Source organism: Mastacembelus armatus, chromosome 18 (assembly GCF_900324485.2).
Source record: "Mastacembelus armatus chromosome 18, fMasArm1.2, whole genome shotgun sequence".
In the NCBI taxonomy this organism is placed as follows: domain Eukaryota; kingdom Metazoa; phylum Chordata; class Actinopteri; order Synbranchiformes; family Mastacembelidae; genus Mastacembelus; species Mastacembelus armatus.
In genome coordinates, this window is record NC_046650.1 from 19,032,701 (window position 1) to 19,045,340 (window position 12,640).

The window sequence follows — 12,640 nt, forward strand, 5'->3', positions numbered from 1 at the left end:
TAAAGAGGAGGTGAACGTTACTGACCTCCCTGAGGAGCAGCAGGAGGAGTAAAGAGGAGGTGAACGTTACTGACCTCCCTGAGGAGCAGCAGGAGTAAAGAGGAGGTGAACGTCACTAACCTCCCTGAGGAGCAGCAGGAGGAGTAAAGAGGAGGTGAACGTTACTGACCTCCCTGAGGAGCAGCAGGAGGAGTAAAGAGGAGGTGAACGTTACTGACCTCCCTGAGGAGCAGCAGGAGGAGTAAAGAGGAGGTGAACGTTACTGACCTCCCTGAGGAGCAGCAGGAGTAAAGAGGAGGTGAACGTCACTAACCTCCCTGAGGAGCAGCAGGAGGAGTAAAGAGGAGGTGAACGTTACTGACCTCCCTGAGGAGCAGCAGGAGTAAAGAGGAGGTGAACGTTACTAACCTCCCTGAGGAGCAGCGGGAGGAGTAAAGAGGAGGTGAACGTTACTGACCTCCCTGAGGAGCAGCAGGAGTAAAGAGGAGGTGAACGTTACTGACCTCCCTGAGGAGCAGCAGGAGTAAAGAGGAGGTGAACGTTACTAACCTCCCTGAGGAGCAGCAGAGATGGTTCCTGGTCTTCTCTCCTGTTTCTCTGCAGAGACAAACCAGAGTCAGACCCAGAGTCAGACCCAGAGTCAGACCCAGAGTCAGACCCAGAGTCAGGCCCAGAGTCAGGCCCAGAGTCAGACCCAGAGTCAGACCCAGAGTCAGACCCAGAGTCCTGATGAACATGTTTCTATCACACAGTTGTTAATAAGTGATGCAGTGATTTGAGTCACTGGATCAGGATCATTGTGATCAGCTCAACACTGGATTTTACTGCTTAGTTATTGATCCTGACTCAATAGAATCTAATCACTTCATCAATTATTTCACTGACACTTGTTTCATGTATCTACAGATTTAAAGTGCAGTTTGATGAACATGAGTCTGAGCTCAGATAAAACCAGGGACCCTCAGATATTTCACATGTATCAGAGCAGAGTTTGTCCACTGAAGGACTCAGGTACTGATCCAGCTCCAGGATTTAGGTTTGGACAAGGTGCAGGTCTCTCAGCACCTGATGGAGGAAGATCCAAAGCCTGGAGCATCAACAGCACCTGGTCTGTTTCAGTTTGGACTCTGCTCTAAGAACTTAGTTTAGTTTGTAAGTTGGTCGTCAAACACTGAGATCAGAGAGTCTCAGCTCTGACTGTGTTCAGTCTGTGGATGTTGGGACCATGTGATGAGTCTGAGGTCGACTGAGACGGAAACATGAGGGACAGTTTGGCTGCAGAGACAGAACATCAGCACTGATGTGGTTTTAATGGACAGTGTGTAAATATCTAAAGGTCCAACTCCTGAAGAACCAAGACAAGAGACTGAGCTTTGATTTCCAGCTGCTGAGGAAAAGTCAGTCCTGTGTTTCCTCAGACTGGAGGCTGAACCAGAAAGTCTCAACAAGTCTGGACACTGACCAGAGACTGTGTCACAACTTTTCTGTTTGAGACCAACCAGACAAACAAACAAACAAATACAAGAATTTATGCTCAGAACTGACAGACATCAACCTGACATGGATTAATATACTAACACTGATATTAATACTGACCTTTGACTTTGAGATCCACTACTTTCTCCATCAGGACTCTTCCCTCCCTGTAGACTCTGCAGATGAAGGTTCCTCTGTCTATGACTGTTGGATGTTTCAGGGTCAGACTGAGGTCTCCAGTTCTCAGCAGGTCTTTCTTCATCTCTGTTCTGTTTCTGTAAAACTTGTCCTGTTTTTCAGGTCGGTCAGAGCCGTCCTGATACACATGGACCTTCCTGTAGTTCCAGTCCTTCCACTCCACTGTGACGTCTCCAGGCAGGTCAGCTGTGGTTATGAAGGGCAGCTGGACAGACTCCGCCCCTGATTCCACCTCCACCTGTAGGCCTGAGAGGACAACAGAGCAAATAAGCAATTTAGCTTAGAATAAAGACAGGGAACAGCTTAGCATTAAACTCAATATTATTTGTATAGCGCCAAATCAGATGTATCACAATACAAATCATCTCAAGGCACTTTACAAAAAAACTAAAAAACAAAAAACTAAAACTAAAAATCCAACAATTCCCTTATGAGCAGCACTTGGCGACAGTGGAGAGGAAAAACTCCCTTTAATGGAAGAAAAAACCTCCAGCAGAACCGGGCTCAGTTTGGGCGGCCATCTGCCTCGACCGGTTGGGGTGAGTGGATAGAGCAGAGAGAAAAGAACAGCAACAATAAGGTAAAAAAGGTACAGAGAGAACAGAGAGAGAGGGAGGGAGAGAGCACAAACTAGGGGAGAGAGAGAGAGAGAAGGCTCGAAATCAGAGACTGGAAACTGTTAGTTTAGTTTAGAATAAAGACTTTGAACTGACCTTTGACCTGGAGCCACACTTCTTTCTCCATCAGGACTCTTCCCTCCCTGGAGACTCTGCAGGTGAAGGTGTTTGTGTCTCTGCCTGTTAGATGTTTCAGGGTCAGACTGAAGTCTCCAGTTCTCAGCAGGTCTTTCTTCATCTCTGTTCTGTTTCTGTAAAACCCGTACTGTTCTTCAGGTCGGTCAGAGCCGTCCTGATACACATGGACCTTCCTGTTGTATCTGTCCATCCACTCCACTCTGACGTCTCCAGACAGGTCAGCTGTGGTTATGAAGGGCAGCTGGACAGACTCCGCCCCTGATTCCACCTCCACCTCCACCTGTGGGACTGAGAGGACAACAGACACAACATGAGCTTAATTTTTCACCATTGCATAAATTAAATAGTCGAAACATCTTTTTCACTCTTTTGTCTTGTTTTTTTCTACAGACTGTGACATAGATCGTAGCTATAGGCAAGAGGAGAATGCTTAAAGTGGCCAACAGTTTTCCTGCCTATTGCTATCACATCTGCTACACTGCGTTGACCGCTAGTTAAATGTGTGGTCCATGCACCGTATGCCTTTGAGATCACTGTCTTCCAGGGCCCTGCACATATTTCTTGCATTGTCACTAAGTGTCAAACATGTTGGCACATGCCTCAGAGATGGCTGTAGCTGTATGGGACACCCTAAACTCTTGTGAGTGAAGCACAATCTTTTGTAGTTTGAAATCTGTGTCGATCCACTATATGGTTAAACTAAACATACTGGTGGGGCTTACATTCGTTTTCCATATATCTGACGTGAAGCTGTAGCCAAGAGCTCATGGACTTGAGTTGAAATGACGTTATACATCTCAGGTAAACACACATCTGAGAAATAACATCTACTAGGCATGGTGTAAGGGGCTCAATAGAGTCCATAAACCTGCAAAATCCAATATCGTCTACAACTGAGAATGGTTGATCATCCATTATCTTTTTAGTAGTAATGCCTTTAGCCTTGGCACTGTCACTGGCAAACTGTTTGTCTTTTCTAAAAAGTCGGCCACAGATGAGTGGATCATTTCTCTGGGAGTGGGAAGAGGAACCGCCGTGTCTTTCTCGTTCTCTGCATATCGATCGAGGTGTCTTCATTTTAAATGATAAATTAAACTTTTAGTGATGAACCCCTCTAGATAATTCATCAGAACATCGTCTGCAAACGACCAATTTTGTATCTTTCTCAAATACTTTAAAATGCTTCCACACTGCCCACATTTGTTGCATTTATAAAGATGATCACTCTATGCCGGCTGCTATTTGACTGCGTCATCAAAATTGTTCGATAAAAATTAACACCGAGAGTGATTTTTTTGTTAATTTCAGCCAAATAATTTCGGTTGCCGAACATTCGATGCATCCCTGGTTTTTTGTGACGTCCAGTGTAATAAAAACTGTTAGTTTAGTTTAGAATAAAGACTTTGAACTGACCTTTGACTTTCAGCTCCACCTGTTTCTCCATCAGGACTCTTCCCTGCCTGTAGACTCTGCAGGTGAAGGTTCTAGAGAATATTGGATGTTTCAGGGTCAGACTGAGGTCTCCAGTTCTCAGCAGGTCTTTCTTCATCTCTGTTCCGTTTCTGTAAAACTCGTCCTGTTCTTCAGGTCGGTCAGAGCCGTCCTGATACACATGGACCTTCCTGTCATTATCATCCCTCCACTCCACTGTGACGTCTTCAGGCAGGTCAGCTGTGGCTATGAAGGGCAGCTGGACAGACTCCGCCCCTGATTCCACCTCCACCTGTGGGACTGAGAGGACAACAGACACAACATGAGCTGGACAGACAGCAGCAGCAGCAGCACTGACACATTTTCTTTGACTGTATGAAGTGAAATATTTGTAGTGGAAACAGGTCTGACTGGTTCCAGTCTGAAATCTGTCCCAGACCATAAATGTGGATGGTCCCAGCACAGACCATCAACAGTCACCACAGACTGACCACAGTCGTGTTTGAACCCGGAGCAGAAACTGGATCATTGGTGTCACAGTGAAACTGGTCCAGTGCAGACCAGCAGCTCGGTGCAACATTAACCTGCTGGTTAAACTGGTTTATAGTCTCAGCTTCAGGCTGAAGAACTGACCCACGTATTAACCACAGACCTGTCCCTCACTGGGACTGGCCTGAACTACAGACACTGGGGACAGCTTCCTCCTCATGGGACTGTTACTGGGACTGATGGGAAATATTGAAGCTGCAGATCAAACAGTTTCATAACGTTACGTTTCAAATGAAGCTGATCAGTTTATCAGAGCTGATTATTACAAATCAATACAATGATAATCAATGATCAGAGCTGAGACCATTGAGACCATTATTGATTATTGAATTACTGATTTATGCCCAAACCCTGTTTCTCCATCATGGTTTGTTATTGATTAGATTCATTAGGTCAGAGAGGGGACATGTGATCACATTCTTGTATAGTCTGATCAACTGTATTGATTATTGATGTGTTTGATTGATAAACCAGGATATGAAACTGATCCAACATGTTTCTGTAAACTCTCTGTGGACCCTGGACCAGAATCATCATTTATGATGTTAAACTGACTCAGACACAAACATCTTTCATTCTGGTCCTGGACTCAGGTCAGAGTCACTGACAGTCACATGACACAGGGTCACCTGACTCACCTGTTGGTGGATCAGTACCTGGACTTCAGGTGAGCTCAGTCCATTTTAATGAGCCCACAGAACCAGTTGAACTAGAGCTGATCACTGTGTAACACACACACACACACAACTTACCTAATTTCCTTATTCTGGCCTCCAGCTCCTTGTTTTTACGACACATGATGAAACCACCAACAGCAGCAACAACCAACAGGGGAACCAGGACACCAGCGAGAACCTTGGGCCAGACTGGAGGAGGAGGTTCTGTAGTCAACAGAAACAACAACATGACATGAACATGATCCAACATCAGACACACTGTGATCCTCTTCTACTCTGAGTCCACTGAGGATTCACCTGATCCTGGATCAGTTTGACCCTTCAGAGGAAAAACATCTTATTTCAGTCAAACTGATCCATCGATCGATTATTGTTTGACCTGAAACTGAAGTTTAGTTTCAGTCGGTTCTGACAGAGTCAGTCTGGTTGTTTCCATGGTGATGACCCTCTGACCTTCAGGCTCCAGACTGACCTGAACATAAACCTGATGAACACAGATAAATGTGAGAGCTGCTGTTGGTTCATCAAACTGTGACTGATACTTTTATTACATCAGATCAAACTGCAGCATCAGAACAACCTGATCTGAGAACAACAGAACCTGAGTTCTCTCTTAGTTTGTTCCTTTAAACTTTGTTCTCAGCCTCAAACTCAGTTTTACAACAAAGTCATTTAATTATTTCCAGTAGTTCTAGTACTGATGTTGACTCTGATCTCTATAACTGTATCACTGACAGGCTGCAACTAATGATTATTCTGGTTGTCGACTAATCCATTGATTATTTTTTGATTAGTCGACTAGTCCCCGTTATTTTGGCAGCATCTATTTCAGGGTTCAGTTCTACGTCACGTTCTCCAGTCTATGTATCTGTATAACCTCCCAGTTTGACAAAATAAGTTCTTAAAGGATCCAAACATGTATTTGTAACATAACACTGTATTTTCAACAAAATGATCATAATAATATTAAATAATATAAAACTAAAGTGCAAATTGTCTTTAGACAAAATAAAATACAAATGAGTCAGAACAACATGTCTGTTTTAGGTTTAACAGACTCAGGAACAGCTCTGCTTAAAGTGACTAATGTCCATACAAGTTAAAATAAAAAGTCAGTCCTTTTTAAAATCTTGCTGTGGAGTCTTGAAGTCCAAATCTTCAAATACAGCCTCAAATGGAAACAAGTTTCCAGCCCAAGTCACTGAGGACTGGTTCCCAAACTCTTTAAGCTGCAGTGCAGGAAAGTATCAAGGTGCTCGGTGTCCGGCTGGTTCTCTTCTTGGAGGTGAAGCTGCTGAGAAAAGTCGCTCAGATGGAGAAGAAGCAGCAGGAAGACACAAGACTGACCTGGGAAGTGATACAAGTGTTGGACACTTTACTTCATTCAACTTCCACCAAGACAGAGGAGAGAGACTGTTCTCTAAAGAACATCAGATAATTAAGAACTGTTCTAATTTAAATAACAAACCTTACTGTGTTTGTAATAGTTTGGTTGTTTGTTGGTCTGAGGAGTCACATCCAAACAGTGAATGAAGACCTGAAACACTTCTCTTAAAGGACTGTAAGGCCAGAGCCTGGACTTTAGTTTGAACACTGAAGCTCTTCATCATCTCATCCCACATCTGGTTTGAGTTTATTCTCTAGGGTCCCATCTGTTTCTGTTTGGTCTTCAGCTTGGTTGAAGACAGGTCACTTTTTTTGAAGTGGTCTACGAGACTCCCTGCTGTTCTAAGTGTTTTAGTGACCTGAGGATGTTTCAGACCATGACTGATCACCAACTACAAAGTGACTGATCACCAACTACAAAGTGACTGATCACCAACTACAAAGTGACCGATCACCAACTACAAAGTGTGGCCTGCACAGTGAATTGACTTCCACCAATGTTTGTCTTAATGTAATAAAATAAACGTTTGCAGCCAACAACATCTGAGCCGCTGTCATGGACAATCACCACAGTCCTGATTACAGGGATCTCAAACCTATTCACCAATGTTGGTTCCAGCGTGTGGTTCCTCCAGCATCATGGGTGTGAGGCAGAACCAGTGAGCTCCCAGTCATCACTGTTAAAGTGACAAGTGATGCCAAGATCCAGGCATCAGCTGCTCTTGTTCTTAGTTAACCCTCTGGGGTCGACGCACGCGCCGGCGCGTTTAGACGCATCATTTCCTGATAAGGCCGAAACAAACTTAAATTACTCTGTCACTTCTGATTGTACAGATAAAAGAAGTATATCATTCAAATCTGTAAAGGGTCTAGTTTTAGTGGTATACCATCATAATAACAACAAAACTTTGTGCTTTTTTTAAATAAAGAAAGCCGACAGGGTGCGCTCTCTGACTTTTCTGTCTCTGCCATTTCTCTTCACAGACGCGTAAATAAAACAACCAGAATCTCAGCGAATACTTGGCTCATAAAAATAAGAATTATATGGCTAGAAAGCTTGAAATGTTTTCTTTTGAGTGAAACAATTCAAGTCAAAAACAAATCATCACTTTTGATTTAATCCGTATGAACGTAAGGAGAAGTACGTTTTTTCCCGTCTCACCTCATTACAGGTAATGCGGTCCCGCCTTGTACACTGTCCACTGTTCACATGTAAATAATCTCAGGTGAACCAGGTAAATATGTGCACACCCCCGAGAAATGACACAAAATATCAAACTTCATGATAGAATTTACTCACTTTTTCGACGCGTTTGGATGATGGCGCGTTACGCACGTGAAGCGGCGCTCCTTACATTCCACACAGAGACAAATAGTTTAGCTTGTCCTCAGAGTAAAAACACTGATTTTAACTCAAATGAGGATCGTTTGGCTCCTCATTGTGTTGTATTGTGCTGCACTAATCCGTCCCATCTACATTGACTGAAAGGCTCAATATGCGCGCCTTTGTCTGGACGTTCAGTGCGTCTTTTGTGTTCTCAGGTAAATCACATGACTATTCATCCTCAGACACACCCTCTTGCATATGGCCTTTCTGGACAAAAAGTGTCTTAGAAAATTTAAATCAGTGTATTGTTTACTGTGAATGTGTGAACAAGATGACATTCACAGCACTCTGAAGTAAACACTTTAGCCTACAACATGCTGGTCTCCAAAGTCTTGTGAACCAATTTTCTGTTTGTGTTTTATGGTCTTATTTCAGTGAGTAAAAAATTGTAGTTTTTCACTAGCCATGCATAAACACTTTTTTCTCAAAAACACAATAATGTATAAACTTGAAGCTCACATATTATTGTAGCCAATTTTGTGCTGATTACAGTGTTATTAGACTTTAGACATTAATATGTTTAAAAAACACTGAAAAAAGCACAAATGTCAGGACATGTCAAAATTTGTCCAGGCCCCAAAAACCCCCTCAGACCCCAGAGGGTTAATCTAAGAACCTCTATAATCTTGGCAACAACAGTCCCAGTCCCATTTGAAGTTCTCTCAGCTGATGGAACAGTTTCCTCATTAATTATTACTGATGTTCTCCAAATCACAGACGATCATATTGACAGTAGGTGGAGCCGTCTTACTATTCAAATAAAATAAACCTGAGTATTAACAGGAGCAAACACTGGACCTGTCAAGGTAGAGAACGCTTATGATCAAGAACATGGCACCACAGCTCCAGACTGTTGGTGTTTCAGATGTTCATCATCACTGTAGTGCTGCTGTGATACGACAGCTCAGCATCACTGAGTTTACATTTTACAGGTTTTACTGGTTTGGTTTGTTAATGAGCTCATTCTTTTTGAAACTTCTGGTCTCACTTCTTTGCCTTCTTCACCTGACAGTTCCACCATATTTTATAGTGTCCTGTCTGCCTACTCAAACAGTTATTACTGTTACATTACATGTCCTTATTAGGACCAGACCAGAAACCACTGCTGGGTTTTGTGAGGTAGAAATGATGCAATGAGAAACCCCCAGGAATGATGGGAAACCTGAGGGCGTGTGGACGAACCAGGTAGAGACAGAGACAGAGGAGACGTTCATGTTCCTCACAGCTTCAAAGACCCAAAGAGCAAAGAAAAGCTCAGACCAGAACCTACAGCTGTGACCTCTGACCTGTGCCTACAGTGTTTGTTTCTGACCTTTGACCTCGAGTTGTACTTCTGTGCTGCTCAGGTCTCGTCCAGACCTGCGGGTGGTGCAGGTGTAGGTGCCGCTGTCAGAGAGGCGGGGTTTTCTCAGAGTGAGGCTCAGGTCTCCAGTGATAAGAGCGTCAGTTTTCATGGACGTTCGGCCGCTGTAAAGCTGGTTCTGGTTGTTGAGATTATCTCCATCCTGCTGACGCATGTGAATCTTTGAGGTACTGAAATCATAGCGGTCCCACACGGCTGCACTGGCATCAGAAACTGACAGATGACAGGGCAGCAGAACAGACTCCGCCCCCTCATACACCTCCACACCAGAGGCTTGCTGGGAAACTGAGGACACAAGCATAGATATATATCAGCTGTGAGCTTAGTCAACAATGTTATTTTTGCACAGAAACACAGAATCCACGTTCAGTCCTGTGATTCTCCCCGAGGACCAGGCAGCTCTGGACTGACTACTGCTGAACTTTGTTGATCATAAAATAATAATAAATCAAATCTATCAAAGTCCTTTTTTATATCAAGCAGCTCTGTGGCCCAGATTCAACCATGTCTGTGTCCAAAATATTAATCCAGTACCCGGGTATCTGCAGGTTTCTAAGAGCTAGATTTAAGACTTTTTAAGACCTTTTTAATACCACGCTGAATGAAATTTAAGACCAATTTTGTAGAAATAAAATAAAACATCCCACAATACAACCAATTCCCATAACACACTGTTTATTGATATAAACTGTTTACACACCGTTTGATTTATTGAGTAAAACAAAAATAAAATGCCAGATGTTTTCCGACAGGTTTCCACAGCCGCTTTGTCTTATTCACACCGCATGTGGGTCTCCAAAGCTTTCATACCCATTGTTCCCAGTTTTACATTTTTTTGCACAGCCTTCACCGGACCTCGAACACGTTGCCACTAACTGGACTTAACCACGGCACAAAATTTTGGAGACTTTTTAAGGATCCGCGGACACCCTGAGTACAGGCCTGTAACACTGATAATGTCCAAACCATCAGCAGCACTTTCATGGGAACAGATGGACATATGTAAACTACAGTACATGCAGCTTATCACCTGCACATATGATGTTTCCTACTGTTGTCACTGTGTTTGTGTTGCAGAACAACCATCTGATCCACCTGCTGTGTCTCCATCAGGCAGAGCAGGTGACCCTGCACACAGTACAAACCTTTGATACATGTCAGTGGGCAGATAAAACTTGGTGTAGAAATAAGAGACAACAAAGTACAAGTGAACCAACTGATGTCATCGCTGTTTTTCAACAGGAATCTGAAGACTGAACAAACCTTCGTATTTAAGGCAGATCCTGCTGTTTTACTGGCTGTTGACCTTTTGATCACTTTTCTCTCCTATTGTAGTTTTTCTGTAGCTTAGTGTCATGACCCTGCAGCCTCCATGAGCTGATACTGGACCAACCACTAAGGCCGTGCTTGTTCTGGAAAGTGTCTCTATTACTGTGAATGTCTCACTGCAGCTGGAGCCGTCAGATACAAGAGAAGTTAGAAGGTTTGAAATGGAAACAGATGCAAAGTGTAACTTTATTATAAAATGATGTTAAATAATGACACAGAGATGATGTTGACTGTCTTTGTCCAGGCTGAATAAAAATGGCATTTCCTGTTGTTCAGCATCATCTGTCCTGTTACTCCAAAACATAAACCTCAGTGTGGACAGTCTGTAGTAGGACTGTTTTATACAGGTGGACCAGTTTGACTGAACAGTGTTGGCATTAGTCCAAGAGAAAGACGACTTCCTGTGGTTGATGTGTGTAAAAATCCTCTGATTATCAATAATCACAGGTTAATAACATTGATTATTAACAACAGTAAAAACATCACTAAGAATATTATTATAAATGAGACATATAATGTGACTTGTACATGTTTATATACTTCAGGACAATGGGAAAACCTTAGTACCACCTGCAGGGGGCGCTGTTCGTGTCGTTAAACCTGAACTGTGAACTGGAAACGTAAATGTGTGAACAAACCAGTTCAATCATTTCACTGTAGACTGACCTGATCATCTGTAACAAACCACATGGACTAAATATCGATAATTTGTCTGTGCAGGAATAAAACACGACATTTGTCTGAGAGTCAACCCGGGAACCGCCCAAAGTCAGACCCGGGCGGAAGAAGCTGGAATAACGGTCCGTTTCCTTAATGTGGGCTTGTCTGAAAGACTTCTACATCACAGTACTGTAGGTTAATAACAGTTAACTAACTAAGTTAGTCCGGTCAACCAGACTGTGTCCTCACTAAAGTGGCGTCGACTTACCGAGAAGGACGATCACAAACACCACAGACATCTTCATCTTCAACTTCATCTTCATCTTCATCTTCAGCTTCATCTTCCCGTTAGACCCGCTTCTTACTTTGCCACTGACTCACCGACTAAGTAACTGACTAACTGACTGACTAACTAACTAACAATTAACTAACTAGCTAGATAAGTGATCAACTATCTGACTAAGTAAAGAAACCTTGGTCCGCGGACAGCTCTCCTCCTTCGACAGACACGCACTAAGAAAAATTAGTTTCGATTTCAACAGGAAGCCCCACCCTGATCAGTTACGGTAACACATGGAGAGGATCCGGTTACCACCTTCAAAATAAAAGTTCTCTATGTGTTTTCTTTTGTTTTGTTTTATTTTATGTTCTACAGGTTGTCTCTGTTTGTTTTGTCTCTTTCATGGTGCACTCAGGGAGAACTGACATGAGTCAGAAAGTTCTGTAGACTAACTCAAATATGTCTTCATATACTAATTATTATTTTGTTAAACAATTAAAACATGCTGCATATGTTGAATACGTTTATATGCTGTACTCATTTCATAAAGTTTGTAATGTGATTAGTATGTGATTAATGCAACCACCAGGGTCCGTGGGTCTGTGCGAATCACAAATATGACTTCCATACCGGACCGGTAGTGATCCAGTAGCTTCATGAGCCGCTTTGAGACAAGTGTCCTGAAAACACAAACTGCTTCGAAGCCTTTGACACAGTCAGACAGCGACACCTGCTGGTTGCCTTTGAGAACTGCATCTGAGCGGATGTCCTGACTGAGCCTCGTTGCTTCAGGCTGTAATGGATCTTATATTCTATCTTTGTCTGAGGCTTTAATCAAAGTTCTTTAGTCAGAGGTGTGTCATTGTGTTTGTCTTTGCATCATCCAGTATTTAAAGATGTTTGTCCAACAGGCAGCCTTGATGAGGCAAAGATGTGGAATAGTCAAAGTGGATTGGTGTGTTTTGATGCTGGGGCTTATGCACCTTTGGTTTTTCTATTAGAAATGGGGGATTTCAGGGACTTTGGCATTTGTGTGGGTTCAAAGGTTTTTCTTTAGAAAAAGAATAATTTCTACAGTCTTGGCTTTAATCTGCTCCTCTTGGGGCTCACTACCTCTCCAGCTTTGGAGAAGACCTGCTCACATGGCAC

The 12,640-nt window shown here is 43.0% G+C and overlaps 1 protein-coding gene and 1 long non-coding RNA gene across 2 annotated transcripts; one reads left to right on the top strand and one right to left on the bottom strand.

The window, feature by feature from the left end:
- Nucleotides 1-3,001: 3,001 nt before the first annotated feature.
- Nucleotides 3,002-11,753, bottom strand: LOC113125547 (uncharacterized). The gene is made up of 5 exons (XM_026299068.1): nucleotides 11,480-11,753; nucleotides 9,172-9,507; nucleotides 5,162-5,290; nucleotides 4,108-4,160; nucleotides 3,002-3,115 (listed from the first exon to the last, which is right to left on the bottom strand). The coding sequence occupies exons 1-5, from the start codon at nucleotides 11,550-11,552 to the stop codon at nucleotides 3,002-3,004; spliced, it is 705 nt and encodes a 234-aa protein (XP_026154853.1). The 5' UTR covers nucleotides 11,553-11,753.
- LOC113142008 (uncharacterized) lies at nucleotides 10,265-10,821 on the top strand. The gene is made up of 2 exons (XR_003296894.1): nucleotides 10,265-10,344; nucleotides 10,465-10,821. It is a non-coding gene; the product is annotated as an uncharacterized LOC113142008 (long non-coding RNA).
- Nucleotides 11,754-12,640: the final 887 nt, after the last annotated feature.